The sequence below is a fragment of the Cyprinodon variegatus genome, unplaced genomic scaffold (genome assembly GCF_000732505.1).
Source record: "Cyprinodon variegatus isolate N-32 unplaced genomic scaffold, C_variegatus-1.0 Scaffold32, whole genome shotgun sequence".
Lineage (NCBI taxonomy): Eukaryota > Metazoa > Chordata > Actinopteri > Cyprinodontiformes > Cyprinodontidae > Cyprinodon > Cyprinodon variegatus.
In genome coordinates this window covers 719,486-733,414 of record NW_015150485.1, presented here as the reverse complement: position 1 = coordinate 733,414, position 13,929 = coordinate 719,486, and the positions used below count along the sequence as shown (strand labels likewise).

The 13,929-nt window shown below is 36.6% G+C and overlaps 1 protein-coding gene across 1 annotated transcript in view; it reads right to left on the bottom strand.

Moving 5' to 3' along the window:
* LOC107102473 (protein turtle homolog A-like) overlaps nucleotides 1-13,929 on the bottom strand; it is a 79,524-nt gene that overhangs the window by 12,862 nt on the left and 52,733 nt on the right. Inside the window, exons 12-14 of the mRNA XM_015401801.1 lie at nucleotides 10,125-10,275; nucleotides 8,027-8,138; nucleotides 3,285-3,475 (exon numbers count right to left, since the gene is read on the bottom strand). Coding sequence (XP_015257287.1) covers nucleotides 3,285-3,475; nucleotides 8,027-8,138; nucleotides 10,125-10,275 — 454 coding nt within the window. The remainder of the gene's footprint in view (nucleotides 1-3,284; nucleotides 3,476-8,026; nucleotides 8,139-10,124; nucleotides 10,276-13,929) is intronic.

The following is a 13,929-nucleotide window of genomic DNA, read 5'->3' as shown; positions in this document are numbered from 1 at the left end:
TTCATCATACAGTTTGAGCTGCGTACAACAGTTGAACATATCGTACAGTGTATGCCCTGCCTTAGTTGATGGCAACGTTGATTTAAGAATTTACTTCATTTGTTGCACCTCTAGCCTAAATCCGTAGTTTTCTTGGACTGTCTTCAGATCAAATGATTTTTCTTTTTACATTATTATTGTTTTTTTATTTCATTTCTATGTCTGTAACAGCACAACCATGTTATTTACAGCTCTTGTAATTTATTTGGCTTTAAACTGGTCCTTTAAATCTGCTGCTCAGCTCTCATTCAGAAAAACTTTGATCTTGTTTGTTTTCAATGGGATTTCTATGAATAAACACCTTCTGTAAAGCACAGGAAGTCTGCAACTATCATGGTAGTAATGATGCAGATGTACATTTCTCTGGAACCTGCGCTGAATGCACAAACGGACTGGATCAGGTTTACGAGGATCAATTAAAATAATTTTAAAGGCACACCGCTGACTTTGTGACCTTATGAGTTGAGCATTGTGAGTTATTTTAAATGATTCCTCAGGCAAATATACAATGCTTGTCACTATCAATGCTGCGAATGGGGCTCCCCTCTTGAAATAGTGACTATGTAAGTTGGGAGATGATGCACCGCCATTGGACAGGTCATGCTACTTGGAAGAACATATTGCTTTATTGCCGCAGGCTCTTATATAGTCATAGAGCTAATGCTTTTACTCTACTATTTTTCTGCCTGCTCGACAATTGGTCATGGCTGAGGCAAAGAAAAAGCTTTAAAAAAGAGAAAACGTGAAAGGGATCATACATGACGAAAAACAAGATTCGATCTTGGAAAGAAGTTTAATCATTGGAGCAGGCTGAAAGAAGAAGCCGGATGTAAAACCGATTCTTTTCTGAACTTTATTATTAGACTGGTAAGTTAACACTTTGCATACAGTCCTATATCTTTATTATTGTTGATATTTAGTAGAAGCAAAATGCTGGCAGAGAAAGCTAGCAGGCTTTGGCTGTTCACTGGAGCATTGGCTCCCAGTACACAGTCATATAACTTTTTTATTATCTTAGATGTTTAGTAGAAGCGATATACAATATAGAAAGAAAGCTAGAAGGCTACAAAAAAAAGCTAACAACCCCACAGCCTGAATGTGTAAATATCAGGCATTCTGCACAAATAACTGTTTCCTACTTTTCACAAGACAAAACCAGTAGAAAATGGTAGTGATAACATTTTAGGACCATAATTCTGTTTTGTTGATTTTGTTTTATTCTTGCCATGGCAGAGAAGCTGTTTTTAAATGTATAGAGCTAGCAGACATGCCCAAAGTCGCTGTCCTGCAGATTTTAGAGGTTTCTCTGCTTCAGCAAAGCTGATCCTGATAATAGGAGATCAGCAAAAGCATGTTAATCAGCAATCAATAAAAGTCAGCTGTGCGAGAGCAGGGAAACCTTTAAAGACAAGGGAGGCTGGCCGGCTGACTGCGTTTACTATTGCGACAGCACTGCGGCACTAGCACCCCTAGTGGCCAAAACAAAAAAATCTGATGTGGCGTGTTTGTAAAAGCCCACAGTAGAAGAAAAGTAGGAGAAATTTACAACCAGAATACAAAAATGTTGTTGTGTGAGGCCCAGTGACCCCAAACACGTTAAAACTGGTTCTGGGGAGGACAAAACAAACTTACATTTAAGTTCTAGAATAGTTTGCAATTTAACCATATTAAAAATTTGGAGATTTGGATTTGGGAGCAAATCAACACCAGGAAAAGTCTCAGTTAAAATGAGCTGGCAATAAAAAAGTTTTTAAAGAGGGAATTAAAATTAGGCCAGGAGCTTGCCTGAAGCCACAAAACCTTTAAGTCAAGTTTTAATTTTATATAAAATCACACTTTTAAAAGACCAGGTTTAACACCCAAGAAAAGACATAATATTATACCCGTGGTTTACTGTAAATGTACTCCAGCGACAGGACAGACAATGTACAGGGTTTTTCATTAATCATATGAAGAATAAAGTTGCCCCGTCCCTCCAATGGACTGCATACTGTCAGCCAGGTGTGTATGATGATGAAAAGGAAATAAATCTCCCAACAGTGTATAGTAAATTGTGAGTTTTGTCTTATTCTTAAGGCACTTTAAACAAATTCATTGTACCCATTCTTCTTTTGAATGCTCTCAACTGAAAAAAATCCTTATAAGGTGAAACATCTGAAAACAAACTAATAGTTAGAAATGTAGAAGTAAAGGGCCTTAGCAGCTAGATTCTGTAGCTGTACAGAGATTCAATTCTAAGTAAAATTATGAATACTTCAAATTTTTCCAGTGAGAAATCCTTTCTCCAACAAGCAAGACTTCACAAAGAATCGGCACATAGAAATCAGGTCCAGATGCCCTTTCTGACATTACTTGAGTTGAGTTTTATTTTTGTCCTTTGGGCAAGTTATGAAAAAGTATTTTCGTTTGTTAAAGTTCATATAGACTTGCTGCTGGAAATGTTTGTCACAATAAAGATCACCATTGGCTGAAAACAGGAAATATTCCACTTTCTTTATTATGAACATATGCATACAATGAAAAAAAAATAATAAAAAATGCAACTGACACCAGACAGGATAGCCAAAGAATTTTCTCTATGCTAAATGCCAGAATAATAGGACAGAGATCTAATTCAATATTTTTAATTTATTGTACTTTAAAAAAAAATGCCATACCTTTAAATAAACCTAATTGATCACTTTGTAGTATTGCGTTTACATTGCATGCCATGTGCCAAAAGTTTTTGGTGTCTTTCCACTAGCTCCTTACAATAAAATACTGCATATGCCTTATAAACAGTAAAAGATGTGGTTGTTTTGATGCAGTTCAAATCTTTTAATATTTTGATGATGTCACTCCAGATAGCGCTGTCCTTAGGTGTTGCCTTGAAATACATCAAAATGTGTGCAAAACCTTTAACACAAATGTTGTTTGCCTTAAGAAGCTAAGAATTCCTCTTCATCCCAAATTATTCAAGGTCATAATAATTTTAGTGTATGTGAACTTTTGGGTTTAAAGAGAGTTCTGCAGGAAATCTGGTATATCTGAGATATAAATAATCAAGGTAATCGTAACTATCCCAAACAGTAAGCAATGGTTTAGTCTAATTTAATACCAGACATCTAGAAAAGGAGGTCATGTTTCATACTGTGAATGTAAATATTTGGTTTTAGCTACAGTTGAAATGAGGATTTTTAACTTTAGAGACCTGGTTTGAGAAAGGCAAAGACAGACAGAAAGGAAACTAAAGGAAAAGTACTGACCCAAAGTCCTTGACGTGGCAATCTCACTGAAGGGTCCTGCTCCAAACAAATTCTGAGACATGACGCTAAACTGGTAGTTGGTGGCAGGAGACAGGTGAAGCACCTGAAAGCTAGTGCCAGAGGAGGAGGGAACAGTCATGGTAATCCAGTCCTGCTTTTCTTCATCGTCGCTGGTAGAAACCTTCTTTACCCTGCAGAGTCAGACATTTACAGTAGAAGAAAAACAGAGCAGCTGTTATTTGATGGACTTTGTTTCTCTTGTCTATTCATATTTATTTTGGATGTCTGGCATTTTTAGTTCTGTTTTTTGTTTTCATACCTGTTTTATTACTATCTTTTAATTCCCTATGGGGATTCTGAAGAAGGAAAATCTGTGAAGACACTTAAGCCAAAGCAGAACAGCGTTGGTGGTCGTCATGATAAGTGCTGTCTGAATTGGGCTGGAAGTACGTAAGAAAGGAGGTAGGAAGAGGAACCAGGATGCTTCCTATTGATAGTTCATTTAGGATAGGGACTTTTTTATGATCCTACCTGCCGCATAGGAGCTATACGGTTGCCCATAATCTATTTTACAAAAATACATTATTTCTTCATGCGTGACTTTTACTGTTTACTTTTTTTGTCTAACATTTGTTTTTATGTAGTTTTTTCCCCGAAAGGTTGTAGTTCTAATTTGACGAGCATCACCCATGTGTGTTTCCATGGTGTAATGAACTACAGTATTCTTGCCTTCAAGAATAATCGTCTTACTTTTGACCCTGTGAAAGGTGGCTTGTGAGTATTACATTTAGTCATGTTCTGGTTTATTTACTGCTTATTAGTTCTGGACGGTGTTCATTTCCAAATTCTGTCATTCATTCCTTTTGATTTCTGCTGTCTCTATTCTCTGACTGCACTCTCAGCTGCTTCCACTCTTCTCATTAGTCTTTTATTCTTCTTGTTCCACTCATCATTTCTTCTCTGTATAGTGCCTCTTGGTTCTTTTGTCACCGCTGGTTCATTTGCTCAGTAGAGCTCCTGTCTGCCTCGTAACAGTCTTCCCTCCAGGTTCTTGTTTTTTTTTTATTTCTTCACTTTCTTTTTGTTTGTATCTAAACTTGAAATTCTTTGGACCTTGACTTTGCTTTTGTAAGTTGCTTTTCATGTTATTACACGTTTGTATTTTGGCTCCTCTGCTCCCTTTTGCCTGCATTTAAATCCTCCTTTCTTTTGAGACAGCAGCTAGAATTTGGGAATCTGGTTATATGAAACATGACAGAAAAGTAGGTTTCATTAATCATGTATGCTCATCATCTTCTCAAGATACTGTGACAGAGGCAGCATTGATGTATCAAAGATTTTCCACAGAGAGCTTGTAGCTTCAATTAAGTGCAATTCTCCTGTTTCTACCAGAGCTATGGCCTTCAAAGCTGTAGGGGAAAAATACTTCACCGATTCAGAACGATAAAAAAATATTCAAGTTAGCCTGACAAAAAAAACATACTTTAAAATGAAAACCTTGATACAAGTGAAGTAATTTGCTTCTTTAAAAGAAGAGGTAAAGTGGAAAAGCACAAAGACGCTGCGAGGCGTTAATTACTGAAAATTGAATTTCGGGTTGAATAAATACAAATGCAGGAATAAACTCCTGGTCGGTGCAAAAAACAACTTTTTTTATTCTTTTTGGCTCTATAGTCATAGCTTTTCGACAGACCCTCACACAGAAAGTATTTATGTATCAGTGTTCCATGTTCCTTTCGTATGTCTGCTTCTCCTCTAAGCCCAAGTCGGCCTTAGCAGAAGGCTGCCTACACTCATCCTTGTTCTGGTGGCAATTTCTTCCTGTTAAAATTGAGTTTTTCCTCTCCACTATCGCCCCATGCATGCTGGGTAAAAGATTGCTGAAGAGTCAACAACAAAATACAAGCTATTATCTACTGTCAAAACAAGCTCATCCAATCAGCTGGTTTTCATAAAATAAAAAACTTTTAACCAATCAGACTGGATGATCTGATTGAATAGTCTCAGTAAAGTGCCTTGAGATGTGGGTGTTGTTAAATAAATAAACTGAATTGAACTTTAAATAAAATCTACAGTACATTCTCAGTTGAAATATGGTAGCAAAACACATTTCTACCAAAGCTGAAGCTTTATGTATTTATCTGACCTTCATGTTTTTTGTGGAAAAAAGTAACATCTTCACCTTTTAAAAACAGTGAAAAATGTTATTTTCAGGCAGAAGAAATTATGAGCCTTTTAAAGGCAAAGTGCAAATAAGGATAAACACAAAACCAGGCTGGGATCATTACCTTTTCACATGTTAGGTGTAACCTCAGTTTGGTTCTAGTTGTTAATTTTAGGGCACATTAACAAAAGACACAAATATTACACTGAATCATATTTGACTTGGACAATTATATAAATCAAAGCTTTTGTTTTTCAAAGCATTTTTTTGTTAAGTGGTTAGCTCACACACCGACATGGTTTAATAATAAGTCGGAAATAACCAGCCCGAATCACAAAGCATATAGACCAGTCCTTCTTTTCTGTCAAATAAGAACACTCTACATCTTGCACCTTTTATGAATTCTGCATTTATTCTTTTACAGATTTTCTGTTCCATTTGTTTTTTTGTGTTTGTTTTGGAGTGTGCATCAGTGCATCAGTTTTTAAAGTGTCTTTCTACCCATCTTACTTTGTTACTTGTGTACACAGCACTGGAAATTTGGATGTTTGTAATACGTTACACAACGTAAAGTGCCTTGAGATGACATGTGTTGTGAATTTGGCGCTATATAAATAAACTGAATTGAATTGAACACACAGGAATCATTTTTTAAATTCTGTTGTTTTAGAAAACTTACTGTAAGTTATTGTGTACATAATAATTAGAAACTGGGACTGAACGATTTTGCATTACATAAAATTTTGATATTTTTCAACCAAAATGCTATTTAATTTAGATTATTTCATTGCACCAACTACATGCAAGTAATGTCTCACTCAAGCATGTTTTTCCATAGTCCAAACTGGCAGCACCTTACTGTTGCGTGGAAAAGCGCTTACTTCCACTAGCATGCATGGCGTGATAGTTGCCACTCTCTCTTCTCTTCTATGTGGTCGCAAAGCTATAATGTGCATATAACTCTATAACCATCACTGTTCCAAAAAACCTCAAGTTGTTTCATTCATGCTGATTTTTGCACAGTTTCTGTCTTGGTCACTTATATAACATGCTGCTTTCATTTTTGCACATCTTTGGTGTTGCTGCTATTTTTTCACATATCCATTAGTGTATAAATGTCCACAAATGTATATTGATTTTTTCCCCCTAAAACTTCACAGTATTTATATTGTAAAAACACTTTACAGTACAGCACTTTGTTTATTTTCTTAACTCACTTATTCTGTTAATTTTGTACACTTTTTTTAAGGTCCACATTTGTGTGACCACATTTGCTGTAATCTTTTCCTGCTGTAACACCATCATTTCCCCATTATAGGACAATTAAGGGATTTTCTATTCTATTCATATTAAAATCAGCTAGGGTTGGAGAGTCAGGGTCTTATTCCTGTTGCATGTTATGTGCTCAAAACAGAGTTCTTCTGCGATTTTAAAATAACTTTTTTTTTTTTGGATTATATTGCAAATGCAATTAATTTCCCTCACCTAATACAAAACTAAACAAATTGTTTCATTTTTCTTAACGAAATCATGTAGACCTGAGCTTTAGGCATATTCAATTGTAAAGAGACCAAGCCAAAGTCCAAACTTAAACCCGTTAAAAATCTTTAGCAAATTTTATAAACATTTTCAAAAGTACACACTAGCATTCTTTATCTCTTGCCTGCAGATTGTTAGATGTTTTGCAAAGAAAAATGGGTAGTGAGTTTTCTTAGTAATTAAAACGCTAAACCTATTAGAGACTCAATAGTTTCCTTCTAGCTTTGGTTTGACATATTTATTTAGAATATTATAACAAAGAAGAAGGGATTGAAATACATGCACCATTTTCTTTATACCAACAACAAGCGTAAATAAGAGGCTACCAGCGTTTTGTTCCGTTTTTCTGAAAACTTTTCTTGACCTTGATGACTCAGATATTAACTGAGATTTCTAAATACTGAAAGCCAAGGGTTTTATTTTTCCTCATAATTGTGCAATACCTGATAAATATATCAAACAAAATCCATTTCAAACTCTGATTTTCTGACATAAGGGCAACAAAAGGCACTTTGAAGTTGGAGTTTGTTTTAAATTCAGGTTTTTGGTACTTATGAACTATTTATCTGAAGGTGACAGCCTTGCTGATCTAATGAGGAGCATGTCCTCTCTTTACAAACTCAGTTGTCCCTGTGATAAATTGCTCTTAACACCTTTGTAAAACATTTTATGACGCAACCCTTTTCATTTACCTGTGTGGCTCTATTCAAGAACATTTCTGTCACTGAGGTTTTTCTTTTTAAGTTTTTCAGCCTCAGAGCAAATAAACTGTGTGAATTCTAAGGTAATAAACACACAGTTTGACAAAAAAAAAAATAAAAGCCTATTATGCAGGCTTTTATCAGTAACCCTCTATTGTACCTCCCAGGGCTTCAACATTGTAATGTTACACTCCATAGCAGTGTCTTATATTGTAGCTGCCAAGAGGTGATAACAGATAAATGAATTCCTCATCCAGGGGATCAATAGAGTAATACCAGGGCTGTCGATGGCTGCTATGGTTACAGCCCTAGAAGAAGGTGGGAGGCTTTACACCCACCAAACTGAAAATGTCTGCGTTGATCCTCCATCAAAGCCTGCCTCCCAGGATAAGTTGGCCTGCTTCACCCCTGGAGAGACGGACAACGAAGTAGCCGCATGGGGACTGGTTCCTGTAATGGAGCGAGAAGAGAGGAGTTGATGGAAATCGGCCAGCACTTCAGCTACCTGACGGAGCAAAGTTGAGAGGCCATCTCTTGATGTACTACATTTATACATTGGAGGCGGAGTGGAGGCACCGGCACCAGTTTGTACAGGTATACAGAGAAGATTTTAGGAAAATAAAGTTACACCTAAAAAAAAGTTAACCGCTCATGTAACCTTGATACACTTATACAGGTGCATCGTAATACATCTAAAAATCCTTGTGAAGTTAGTTAAAAAACTCAATCAAAAAGCGAAAACTCATTTCAAATGAATTACTTATGTACAGAGCTTCAAATCTCTTGCATGTATTTGTGTTGCTATTGATAGAAACTGCTCTATGCTAATCAAGAGCCAAAATTGTGTCTCTCAAAATAACATAATAAAAAGAATCCTAATATCATAAAAGAATGATGTAGAATAGAACTTTTTATATTTTACAAAATGGAGAAGAAAACTGCTGCTTTCTAAGCTGTCCCTTCAGAGCGCTGCATCCAAGTGCATACATGGACAGATTAGTGGAAGGAGAAAGTGTGGTAAAAAAAAAAAGGCAAACATGCAAGAATTTGCAGGAATAAAATAATGCAAAACAAGAGTTATGTGTCTACCTGTCTGCATATATCGTCACAAAAATCTGAGTTGAAATTTATTTATCAAAATGTGCAAAAAAAACTGTCTGGCTTTTAGCTGTATAACATAAACCTTCCATTATGACATCTTGTAAATCACTTGGCATCTTTAAGAAAACCAATTTTAAAAAGTATGACGAAACTGCCCTTTACATAGAACCCCTAGCACAATTTATAAGGCAATGCAAACACCTGAAGGGAGTGAACATTGCAGGAGAAGACCATATAATCGGACTATTCGCTGATTATGTAATTATATATTTACAGTATCCTAATGTAACACTTCCGGGATTGTTTTTAAAACTGGAAGAATACGGGAGGATGTCGGGTTATAAAATTAATATCTCAAAAACACAGCTATTACCACTAATCTATACTCCAAGTAAGGAAATTAGACAAAGGTACACACTTAAATAGGAAAATAAACTATTTAAATACCTGAGAATCACACTTATGTAAGATCTGGACAAAATTCAGGAAACTAATTATTCCACAATTAACAATACAATACAAAGAGATTTCTTGAAATGCTCAAAGTTAGTACTGGATTTTAGCTTTAGAATAGAAATAATTAAGATGAATATACTGCATAGACTACGGTACTATACCTCTTTCTATCATTACAATTTAAGATTCCAGAAGCGCAGTTTAATAAGTGGAACCAACAAAAACGTTCTCACGCACCTTGCTCTTCTAGCTGGTCAAACTTCACGAGTCGTTTTTCCGCAATTGCGGTCATAAAAACAAAACAATCCAGCCCCCTGTCTGCGGCTACCTACAATTTGGGAGAGGAGCAGCAGAGTGTCTGCTGAGGGGGCGAGGACGTCTTTTTGCTCACTGCGACACCTATGCAGACGAGCTAGTTTCGAAGTATAAATCAGCCTTAAGTCCAGTTCAGTATGCATGAGTCTGTATTGGTGGCTCTTCAAGCATTACCTCTACCTGCATTCAACACATTTTAGTCCTCTAAAGATGAATTACTGTTCGGTCATCTTTTCCTACCACACTTCCTTCTGCCAAACTTTCCTTGTCAATACCTGCATACTGCATTTTAAACATCTACCTTTTTTTTTATTAATGATCATTTGTGCATTAAGGAGGATTCTGATAACTTGAAAGAAAACTGTTAACTCTGCAGTTGTCCCCATAGTTTTGACCATAACATTTCTATAACAAAACATTTTTATAGCTCTGATTACATGTAGAATTACACTTTTGTATAGCCATTACCTTTAATTACATTTAATAACTATAAAACTCGAAATATATCTCTATGAGTTTAATTATCAAAAATTGACCTGTATGACAGTGTTTAATGGGACTCACCCAGGACAAAGACTTGTGTGCGGGTCTTTATGGAGGCTACACGGTTGGAGATGCTGCACTCCCACTCCCCCTGGTGGTCCTTTAGAAGAGGCTGCAGCAGCAAAGAGCCATTGGGTTCGATGGAGTAAGAAATAGGACGAACCGGGTCAACCTATTAAAACATTAAGATCATTTAAACAGAGCTGGTCAAATAGAATAAAAGCAGCACCAGTAGAGGAATATACAGAGTGGCCTTTATTGATCAGCCCACATGTCTTTATTGTTCATTAAATCAGCTATTTATTTACAGTTTGATATAAGGACTCTGGCTGTCTTGTAAGATTCGAAGTGGCATTGGATCAATGGTTCTCCAGACTTTGGATCTCTGGCTTCTTTTGACTTTACTGTTTTTTTACCCTCTCAGTCAAATGACCAACATTTTTTATTCATTTTAGGAATGTAACTCGGAACAATGATTAATTTCGGTATAAAAAGGATCCAAAAATCAGAGGACTCCTCTTTGTGTCGACATAACCTTCCTGCCGGCAGCCCATTATAAAGACAGTGTGCTGTAAATTCTTTGGTCGAGTCTAGGAGAAATCCCAGAGATAACATTTCGATAGACTGAAAATAGGATTTCAGCTCCAATAAGCTGTAAACTTGGCAAACAGTAGATGATAAATTTAAGGATGATGCGCCTCTCAGGTCTCTTCTTGATTATGTTTTTTTCTTTCTGTTATAGAAGTATCTTTGAGATATCAAACATTTTCATATTTAAAAAAATGATGGAACCTTTAATCAGCCCTTGAAAAATCCATTAAAAAACCCAATTGTAAAGTAAATTTTTGTGTAAAAGAACTGTTAAAAGTGTAAAAGAAATTATGAAGACATCTGGGAAAGATTTGACATCTGGCTGCTTTTAAACTAAATTAAATAAATTTAGTTTTACTTGAAGATTTCTGGAATGTGTCATACACTTTTAATCCATTTGAAAAATAGATATATGACGTACCTGCAAAGTAAAGTAAGAAAATACAGCAACTGCATGAGAATTTAACAGTCATTTAGATAAGTTACCAAAACAGACAATCACCAAAATGGAGTAGTTATCAGAGATGAAGTTATCAAGATGGGTCATAATCTCTGAGCCAGGGATTATCCTTACACCAAATTTAAGGCGGTTACATTTAGAAAGACATGTGTAAACCATTACATTGAGAGCAAGTCTTGTAAGATTAGACTTAGAGCCTTTTTCTAGAATCCGTTTACAACAAAAAGTGTTTAATTGGCTCTTCAGCGTAAACTTCCAGACCAAATGCTCAGATAAATCTCTATGTTGGAGAAAAACTGATCTCCCATGATTTAAAAGAACTTTCACTAGTGGCTGAACTCATCACCACTTTGGACACCGTTTCTCTGTAACCGTCCTTTTTGGACTACTTGGCTGACAAAGTAGTGAGCCTTTTATCCCTGAAACATGGCCTATATCCAGGTGAAATGGAGGGTGTGGATGAAGCAGGAGATTGTGTAAGATCCCTTGGGCTTTAACTGGATAACCAAAGGGCGAGTGTATCAAATGACTAATCTTTATCGTACTGCAGAGCTGCAGAGAGCAGTTTTTATCCAACAATCCAAATATACTCCTCATACTGTACTCAGAAGAGAGACTCTAGGAGGATTTAGAAATTAGGTTATTAATCCTTGCACACACCGTTTTGGCAAGCTGTTACAAAGTTTTTGCCAGCTGCTATCTAAACACACGCCTCCCACATTTTATTGTTCTAAAAGCTACATCTACCCACAAGCTGAGGTCAAGTACAGTTTTATAGAATGAGCAGGGCTGCAGAGCCACCTTATACCACTTTTGATTGGATGCATTTATAAAATACAAGCCCTGGGGGCAAAATGAGTTATCATGAGTCAAATGGATGTACATGTAAGACCGGACTGTGGGAAACATATTTCTTATTAATTTAGAGAAATCAGTGGAAAACCAAATAACAAACAGACACATGGATCGGTGAACAGATGATAAAAAAAAAAAAAAACGCAACTTAAAAATAGTCAAATTTGTTTTTTAGGGTAGTTCTATAGAAAAGAGACTTAAAATCACTTTGGACATGTTTCGACATTTATAGAATCCAGTGTTGAAGATGTACTTTGATGCACCATAAAAACCACAGCTGTTAGGAAATCTCCCACTGTGCTGTTGGATCTATAATGCACTGCAGTGTCTGGCTATGGTTCAGTGCTGCAGGCAGCTGCATTTTAACCTCAGCTGATTTCTCTCCACTGTCAGTGATGTTTAAATTCAGCATGATGTTGTTTTAGATGAAGAGTTGAGAGCAGTGTAAGCTAACCCCCTAATTGCTGTAGTAAAAAGGTGTACATTGACATAGTTCAGGTGTTGTTCACCTTTTCTTTATCCACTGGAGCTACAAACGTTGGTTTTTCCTAAATGCAGAGTTTAGTGATGGCAGGAACCCCGCCTTGCCTTGTCTCTTCAGAGGGATGCATTTCCCATTTTGTCAAGCACAGGAACATTTTGCATGTGTCTGGGTAGAAAACAATGCTCCATTTGTGTGGTAAATGTGTGTACTGAAACACCAGGGCATTAATGCATTTTTTGGTTCAAATACTTTATGAGCCCTCGCAGAAATATTAATAGTGACAGCTGCTCCTTAGGCACCAGATATATTGAAACATTTTGCAATTAAGCCTACTAAGCACCAAATTGTTTGGGGTCTAGATACATCCCTGAGTTGCTTGTCAGATACTGTATCAAATGTCAGGTTTTTAGAAATCTTTTTCACTGTTCTTTGCACTAGAAATAAACAGGATGAGGCATTTCTTAGTTCCTATGATTCTGTTTTGGAACAAACTCCTTGAAAACTTTAAAGAAACATTTGGCTTCTTTAAATCTGGACTGAAAAAGGTTTTGTTTAAGCAGTCTGACTACTGAAGTATCTGCTAGTTTGAAGTGTGACACAGATTTAAAGTTATACTTCAGCCTTAAGTTGTATTTAAATCCGCTTTTATTATCTGTATATTAAAATGTTTCTTTTACCCTCTCTTTTCTGTAAAGCACTTTGGACGTCCCAGTGTATAAAAGCTCCTAATAAACCACCTTTCCTTATATCATTGCTAATTTCTGCTATCTTGTCATTTTGCAGCAATGTGTGAAATCAGTCGTCTCAAGGCAGTGATTCTCAGCTGGGAAAAGGTGGACTATTTCCTCTGGGTGGGGGGTCAGTATATCAATGTCCAGTTCACAAGTAATACTAAGGTTTAGATGGACAGGCTGATTGGGACTTCATCTCAAGTGAAGTGTGTGCCACTCCAGTCTGCTCTGGTGAGGAAAGAGCTGAGCCAGATAGTAATTCCCTCCAATTACCAGTCAGACCATGTTCTGACCTCCCACCTGTGCTCATAAGATATGAATGGAGAACTAAAAAACGAGATGGCAGATTGGAACAGCCAAAATAAACTTCCCCTGCAGGGCGGCCGAGCTGAGCCTGTCATCTGGAGGCTGATCTGTTCAGATTGCCTACTAGCCACTTTCCTTTGGCTGTTTTCTGAGGACGACCCATTTGGAGAAGACCCAGAACTGGAGGGCTGCAATGTCCCATGGACGGGGGGGAGGGATGTAAGAATCAATCTTTTAAGCACAGCTTAAGTATAGACTCCAAATAAATTAGCAGGTTGAGTCAAGTAAAACAGACAGTAATTTTCTGAAAGTTTTATGACGCAACCATAACAGAATAAAAGCAACTTATCCAAGTGTTAATAAAACTACTTTTTTAACTCAACTAATATCCTGTCTAGA